The sequence below is a fragment of the Panthera uncia genome (assembly GCF_023721935.1).
Source record: "Panthera uncia isolate 11264 chromosome B3 unlocalized genomic scaffold, Puncia_PCG_1.0 HiC_scaffold_1, whole genome shotgun sequence".
Taxonomy (NCBI): Eukaryota; Metazoa; Chordata; class Mammalia; order Carnivora; family Felidae; genus Panthera; species Panthera uncia.
In genome coordinates, this window is record NW_026057582.1 from 126,532 (window position 1) to 135,241 (window position 8,710).

The 8,710-nt window shown below is 42.2% G+C and overlaps 1 gene segment (V, D, J or C); it reads left to right on the forward strand.

Moving 5' to 3' along the window:
- Window positions 1-362: 362 nt before the first annotated feature.
- On the forward strand, window positions 363-1,442 carry LOC125909082 (immunoglobulin heavy variable 3-33-like). The segment is given in 2 exon segments: window positions 363-503; window positions 605-1,442. Coding segments are annotated over 2 exon segments (573 nt in total).
- Window positions 1,443-8,710: the final 7,268 nt, after the last annotated feature.

Genomic DNA, 8,710 nt, shown 5'->3' on the forward strand with positions numbered 1-8,710 from the left:
AAGGCACCTGTGATTGTACCCACCAGCATGGAAATATATGCAAAACAAATAACAAAATTATGCAAGTGAAAATGACACAGAATAAAGAATTTTGGATTAAACTTCCAAAAATATGTAAAACACTTGTAGGGTGAAAACGACCTTTGTTGATGAAAGACCTGGAAAAATGCACACATGCCTGCAAATATACCTGTGCTCACTGATTGGAATTATTTATATTGTCACAGCACCATCTACACAAACTAAACTACAAGTGCGTCCCTAACATTGTCATTCACTTTGAAAGAATCAAATCTAAGTCTTGGGTTTGATGTATATGTCAGAGCACATGCAAATGGGGTCCTCTCTGTGTTGATAAAACCAGCCCATCCCAGACTCTGCAGCTGGGAGAGGAGCCCCAGCCCCGGGAGTCCCAGGTGTTCCCATTCTCTGATCAGGACAGAACAGACACCTCACCATGGAGTCTGTGCTTGGCTGGGTGTTCTTGCTTGCTCTCTTAAAAGGTAATTCATGGTGAACGAGAGACACAGAGTATGTGAGTGGATATGAGTGAGAAACAGTGGATGTGTGACAGTTTCCTGACCAAGGTGTCTTGTGTCTTCAGGTGTCCAGTGTGACGTGCAGCTGGTGGAGTCTGGAGGAGACCTGGTGAAGCCTGGGCAGTCCCTGAGACTCACCTGTGTAGCCTCTGGATTCACCTTCAGTAGCTATGGAATGAGCTGGGTCTGCCAGGCTCCAGGAAAGGGGCTCCAGTGGGTCGCATATATTTATGATGATGGCAGTAGCACATACTACGCAGGCTCCGTGAAGGGCCGATTCACTCAGAAAACCCTCTATCTGCAGATGAACAACCTGAGGGCCGAGGACAAGGCCACATATTACTGTGGAAGAGACAGGGTGAGGGGACCTCACTGGGAACCCAGACACAAACCCCCCTGCAGGAGGGGATCAGCACCATCAGGGGGCGCGCACTATGCACAATTCTGCTTTGTGTTGCCAGGAGCAGGTGAAGATGGAGGTTACAGGCAGGTTTCCTTTCAGGGTCTGGGGCTTCCTGTCCACACAGCAGTTTCTCCAGGGAGGCTCTCTGGACACAGGATTCTGTGTTTCCCTACTACCTGTGTGAATTAGATCATTGTTGTCATAGGAAAACTACCCTAACATGCACAAAGACACAATTGTTTGCATTGCTTACTCCTGTCCCTCAACATGAGTGAATTACAGATTTCCTGAGGCACAATAGCTGAACATTTACATGAGTCCCAGATGCACTCCCTGTGCAGTCAGGACCACAAGCTCCCACAGCTCCCCATTATCTTCACTCAGCCATTGTCCCAATCAAACAACGTGACACTTCCTTCATGGCACTTTGCTACTCAGGACTTTAAATGAGCTACAGCTCTATTCAATTCCTCTAAACAAGAGATAAATCATCTCCATGTATTAGTGATGTATTCCCTTGAGCAACAGAACCCAAAGCACATTGGTTTCCAAGAGAAAATATGTTGAGATTTCCCAAGATCTACCGTCACAAGTTGGGGACCCAGGAAAACCAGTGGTGTAATTCTCGCCTGATTCTGAACTAGTGTCTAGTCTCAGAACCTGCAGAGCTGATGATGTAACTCTAAGAACAAGGGCAGGAGGAGACCAATGTTCCAGTTCAAACAAGCACATGGGAAGTAAAAATGAGGGAATTCTTCCTCCCTCTGCAGTGGATTCTACTCAGAACTATGATGGAATGGGTGATGCCCAGGAAGAAAGAAACCATGGATGGAAATTTCAATCTCTTCTGGAAACTCATCACAGACATACACAGGAAACAGTCGTGAATCTGGACACCCATGACACAGTCAAGATGACACATAAAGGTAATCATGACATGTCAACCTGCTGTAAATGTCGAGTTAAAAGACTGAAGATTTAGAATCCCATGCCATCACTGTGGTGGAGCTGGGTGGGCATAGCTGTGCTCCTGTGGAGGAGCCCCGAGGGCCATAGGGACTGCTGCGGTTTGAAGATCCCCTATTTGGGAGACAGGACATTGCCTCTTGTGGGGCAGGAGAGCTGACAGGCACCATTGCACTGCCCTGGTCATTAGCACAGGAGCCTCTGCTGAGAGCAGCTAACTGAATGCTGCCTTTTTGTTTTTCCTCACCATGAACTCCAAGCCCCTAGTGTTCATGCAACTGCCCTTGTGGGATAACCAGCTCCAGCCACGGCACAGCGAGACAATCTCCCAGAGGATCAGTGGGGTCCCTGTCATATTGAGTATACAATTTGGTGTATTCAAACCCAGCTAGAGCTCCTGAGATAAAACGTAAGAGCCCTGAGCTGCCAGGTGGGCCAATGGATTGGACACAGACAGGGTGAAGGCCGGGTTCTGAAGCAAGCCTGGGACCCATGAGTACAGATTTTTCTCCCTGTGTGAAGGCTTCCTGAACAGGGGCAGCTGGGAACTCCAACTGCAGGGACTAGAGGGGGAGCTGATGCCAATATTTCCTCAGGCCAATTATCATGGACAGAATTCAGTGAGCAGCACAGCACCTCCCCAGTAGATACTGAGCTACTGACACCAAGCTATACCCACCTTGCCTTCCTCAGGTGCTTCCTTATTAGGGAAAGAGTGCCTGGAACCCATACCAACATTGCACCCCTCCCTCCAAAGACCACCATATACCCCCACAGGCACTAAGTCTACTGACCATATAGTGAGGAATAGCTTCACCTAGAGGGGAGATAGGAATTAGCCTCTTTTAATAATGAGACCAAACTCACCTAGTTAAAACTCACAACACTATGGACAAAGTTGAAAAACTCTCTCCTGGAGGCAAGGAGAACTCTGCAGAGGACTGACCTGAGGGACAGAGCAGCCAATACATGACAGCACAGTGTACACAGCACATGCAAGAAATGCTTCCAGAATGTCAGGTCCTCAACAGTATGGAAACATTTCTCAATAAATACACTACTCTAGAAGCAGAAAACATGACAGGATTTTCCTCAAACACTTAAGAAAGCAGAGACATAGACATACACCATGATGGAGGAATTCATTCTATAAGAAAAACGATAAAAGGACATTGCCAGGAATATAATTAAAACACATATAAATAATTTGCCTCAAACAGAATTTAAAACATATCATAAGGAAACAGAACTTTTAAAAACTATCACAAGGATACTAGCTGTGCTTGAGGAAAGCCTAGAAGACATGAGGATACCCTGACTGCGGATGGAAAAGACCTATATCCCAGTGAGGCTGAAATTTTTAAAATCCTGTAACTGAGATATGAAACTGATTGGATATAATGAATTCAATGCAGAAAGAAGCAGATGAATGAGTAAGTGACATGGAAGATAAAATTATGTGAGAAATGAAGCAGGAAAGAAGAGGAAAATTAAAATATTGTCTCACAAACGTATACTTAGGGATCTCAGCAACTCCATAAAGTGTAATAAAATTATTTTCAAAGGAGTCCAAAAGAAGAAGAGAGGGAGAAAGAAGGGGAGAAGTTTTATCTGAATGCATTAGAGTGGAAAATTTCCACTAAATGGTGAAGGAAACAGATGTCTACATCTATGAATCACAGAGAACTCCCATTAAAATAAAAAAAAAAAAGCAGGCCAACTCTGAGACATAACATAGTAAAATTCACAAAATACACAGATTAAAAAAAAACCTATAAGCACGAAGACAGAAGAGTTTGCTAACAAATACGGGAAGATAAAAAAAGATTATGGCAGAAGTGTCCACAGAAACCTGCAGGCAAGAAGGGAGTGGCAAGATATCCTCAAATGCTCAGTTGAAGATTAGGCAGTCAATGGGGGAATTGATGATGGCGGAACAACGTGGAAGATTTTTGTGTGTCTCATGTCCATGAAATACAGCCAGAACAACACTAAATCATCCTACACACCTTGAAAACTGATTGATTGAGGATTAACACAGGAATCTGCACAACCTGAACCACAGAATTCAACAAGTCTGTGGTGCAGAGAGGTGACCCTGGGGAGCGAGAAGCTGCAGGAAGGGAGGTGCTTTTGTGGGCAGAAAGAGGACGGAGCCTGGGGAGTGGGGGAGAATACAGGAAAAGCACCCCCCCCAAAAGCAGCTGGAGAGAAACTGGAAAACTGGAAACAGCCACAGGGACTAAACTAAAAAAGGAGAAAGGAGAAAGGAGAGTGTGTAAATCCTACTAAGACTGTAAACAAGGGGAGAGCAAAGGCTGCAACTCTTAGCTTGATACCTAGAGGTGCTCTGGTGGGAAGGGAGAATCCCAGGAACAGAGTTGGGTCTGGGGTGTTCTCAGGCCACACGGAGAGAGGCGGTTCCACTGCTGGAAGGACATTTGGTGGAGACTGCCAAAGTCACCTGCTCCCAGCAGACCCCAGAAAACGGCCCTGGTGCTGAAACAAGGTCATTTAGGGTGAAGCCTGGTGCCAGTCGTGTGTTGTGATTTTCCATAATCCCTGAAATGCTGCTGCTACACTCTCTCACAAACTTTTTCTGGGTCGGGCTGGCACCTGGCCACAGTCTCGGGGCACCAGCAACAACAGGGTCCAGCAAGCGTTCCTGGGTGCAGCAAATAATTCGCCATTGCTCATTCGGCCATTGCTCGGTGAGACCCTCCCACAGAGGGGCAGAACAGGTCAAAGCCACAGTCCTTTGGATGTAAGGGGCCGGGGAAAACAGTCGCATCTGAGACAAAACTTGGTAGAGAGGTGCGGCCTGGGGCCCTGTACAGAGAGTGAAGGAGCGGGGAGTGGACGAGAGCTGAAGACAGAGGACAGGTGCACGATTGCTGATCCGGGAGAAGACTGGGTAGCTGGGTGGTGCCATTGTCACCTCTCCTGAGCATGTGCATTCGCAGCTACAAGTACTTCAACAATCCACCCAAGGGGGCTAGTAGCGCCTTTTAGTGGAGAGCGGAGCTGTTACACTGAGCCCCCCACCCCCAAGTGGGCCAACTTGGCTCTTCAGGAACACAAGTCTCACTGCCCTGGCTTAGTTTATTGACTGTAAAGAACTACATAGACTGACATCTAGGGGATAACGAAGTAATTTCAGTCCTGCTTCAATCTGTTAGCAGGTTCATGTAGTCAATTTTCTTTCTTTTTTTTCTTTTTCTCTTTTACACTTTTCTTTTTCTCAAATGCAGAAAGAGAAAAACTTCATTTTTATTATCAATTTTTATTAAAAACATTTTTATTTAATTTTTATTACTATATTTTTTACATTTGTGTAATTTTTTTTCAAATTCTATTTTACTTCTATCATTTGATTTTAGTCTACTTCAGTGTATTCCCTTTTCAAATTTCCAAACAATTTCCTTTTTATTTTTTCTTTCTTTTTCTTTTTTTCTCATCTTCGTTTCTGTTATTTTTCTTGAAAGCAGAAAGAGAAAAACTTGATTTTAGTTTCAATTTCTATTAAAATATTTTATTTATTTTTTAATATATTGATTGCTTTTATGTAATTTTTTTTAAATTCTATTTTACTTCCATCATTTTCTTTTAGTCTACTACAGTGTATTCACTTTTTGAATTTTCAGAAGATTTCCTTTTTTCCTTTTTTATGTTTTTTTCTCCTTTTCATTTCCTTTCTTTCTTCTTGAATACAGAAAATGAAAAAAATCACATTTATTTTTAATTTTTATTAAAAATATTTTTCCTTAATTTTTCTACTATATTCTTTACTTTTGTGTATATTTTTTCAAACTCTATTTTACTCCCTTCATTTCATTTTAGTCTACCTCAATGTATTCATTTTTTTCTAATTATCAAATTATTTCCTTTTTTTCTCCCTCCCTTTTTTTTCTCTAATCTGTCAAACAACTTTCAACACCCAGAAAAAAACACACCTAGGATCTAGCATCATCTATTCGATTTCTCTGTGTGTGTGTGTGTGTGTGTGTGTTTAATTTTTAATTTTAATATTTTTGTAATTTTATCTTATTATTTCAATTTTGTGACAACATTAATTCCTTTTCTCCCATTAAAATGACAAACTGAAGGAATTCACCCCAAAAGAAAGACCACGAAGAAACAAGAGCCAGGGATTTAACCAACACAGATACAAGCAAGATGTCTGAACAAGAATTTAGAATCACGATAATAAGAATACTAGCTAAAAATAGTCAAAAATAGATTAGAATCCCTTTCTGTAGAGATAAAAGAAGTAAAAAATAGCCAGAATGAAATTAAAAATGCTATAACTGAGCTGCAATCATGGATGGATGCACCGGTGGCATGGATGGATGAGGCAGAACAGAGAATCAGGGATATAGAGGACAAACTTATAGAGAATAATGAAGAAGAAAAAAAGGGAAATTAAGGCAAAAGAGCAAGATATAAGAATTAGAGAAATCAGTGACTCACTAAAAAGGAACAACATGAGAATCATAGGGGTCCCAGAAGTGGAAGAGAGAAATAGGAATGGAAGTATTAGGTGAGAAAATCATAGCGGAAAACTTTCCTAATCTGGGAAAAGACACAGACATCAAAGTCCAGGAAGCACAGAGGACTCCCATTAGATTCAACAAAAACCGACCATCAACAAGGCACATCATAGTCAAATTGACAAAGTACTAAGGCAAGGAGAGAATCATAAAACCAACAGGGAAACAAAGTCCCTAACTTACAAGTGAAGACAGATCAGGTTTGCAGCAGACCTAGCCACAGAAACTTGGCAGGCAAGAAATGAGTGGCGGGATATATTCGGTGTGCTAAATCAGAAAAATATGCAGCCAAGAATTCTGTATCCAGCAAAGCTGTCATTCAAAATAGAAGGCGAGATAAAAAGATTCCCATACAAATAAAAATTAAAAGAGTTTGTGACCACTAAACCAGCCCTGCAAGGAATTTTAAGGGGGACTAGCTGAGGGGAGAAAAGATTAAAATATATCTGTATCAATAAATAAATAAATAAATAAATACCAAAAGCAACAAAGATTAGAAAGACCAGAGAACACCATCAGAAACTCCAACTCTACAAGCATCATATTGTCAATAAATTCATATCTTTCAGTACTCACTCTAAATGTCAATGGACTCAATGCCCAAATCAAAAGACACAGGATAACAGAATGGATAAGAAAACAAGATCCATCTATATGCTTTTTATGGTCTGCAGCTACAGTTGGGGACAAACAAGATTCTCTCCTCACTCAGTTTGGAAACTGAGGGCTCAGTTTAAGCGGGGGTGACAGCTTCACATCTTTTTGGCTTGCTTGTCCTACTGGCATGAGACCCCTGCCATATAAGTCAGATCTGGAGCGACCAGGCTCCCAGCATCCCAGTGGACTGTGCCCAGTGCAGAGCTTCCATCCTAGGAGTGGGGCTGCACACAATGAGTGAGTCCCACATATCATTGGCACCTATTGGGGTTTAGCGTTAACAGAAAACAGCTTGGGGTCACTGACATCCTGCCCCTCTGGGAAAGAGTCCTATGAACAGGAGCTGGGCACCAGGAACCCTGTATATTGGCTACAACAGTCTGGAGTGGAGGTTGAAGCCAGGCACAGTGGCACACCCCTATAGTCCCAGCTACTTGCTGTGGAGTTTGCATTTTCTGAGCTGGGGTGGGGAAGGAAAAGAACATACCTTAGTTCAAATATTCTAGGTGTTCTTTCTGGTAGTATATTTTCTGGAATAAATGCTTCTTCATGGGCTGTATGCCAACAAGGCCATTTGCAGGCACTATAAATACATTATTTAAAAAAAATTTTTTTTAACGTTTATTTATTTTTGAGACAGAGTGAGACAGAGAATGAACGGGGGAGGGGCAGAGAGAGAGGGAGACACAGAATCAGAAGCAGGCTCCAGGCTCTGAGCCATCAGCCCAGAGCCCGACGCGGGGCTCGAACTCACGGACCGTGAGATCGTGACCTGGGCCGAAGTTGGACGTCTAACCGACTGAGCCACCCAGGCGCCCCAATAAATACATTATTTTTTATAATACATGAGTTTTTAATCAAATTCCAGTTAGTGAACATGCAATGTAATACTAGTTTCAGGTGTAAAATAGTGATTCAACATTGCCATACAGCACCCAGTGCTCAGTATGAGTGCCCCCCTTCATCCCCGTCAACCACTTCCCTATCCCTCCACACACCTTCCCTGTGGCAACCGTCCATTTTGTCTCTACAGTTAAGAGTCTGTTTATTTGTGCTTACATGGGTCCCTGGATTAGGCCCATGATTCTTGATCTGGGCTCTAGTTTTGATCTCATGGATCCTGAGACTGAGCCACACTTTGGTTTCTGCACTGAGCACAGAATTTCCATGGGATTCTTTTTCCATCTGCCTCTGCCCCACTTCCCATTCTCTCTCTAAATAAATAAATAAACATTGAAAAAAAGAGTCTATTTCTTTGCCTCTTCTCTCTTATTTGTCCCTTTGCCCATTAGTTGCTTCTTAAATTATACATATGAATGAAATCATATATTTGTCTTTCTCTCACTTATTTCAGTAAATATAATACTCTCTAGCTCCATCCATGTAATTACAAATGGCAAATGTCATTCCTTTTGGGGATGAGAAGTAGTCCAGTGTGTGTGTGTGTGTGTGTATGTGTGTGTAGATATACCACATATTCTATACTCATACTCATTCATTAATCAATGCATACTGCATACTTGGGCTGGACTGTTTCCATAGCTTGATTATATATATATATATATATATATATATATATATATATATATATATAT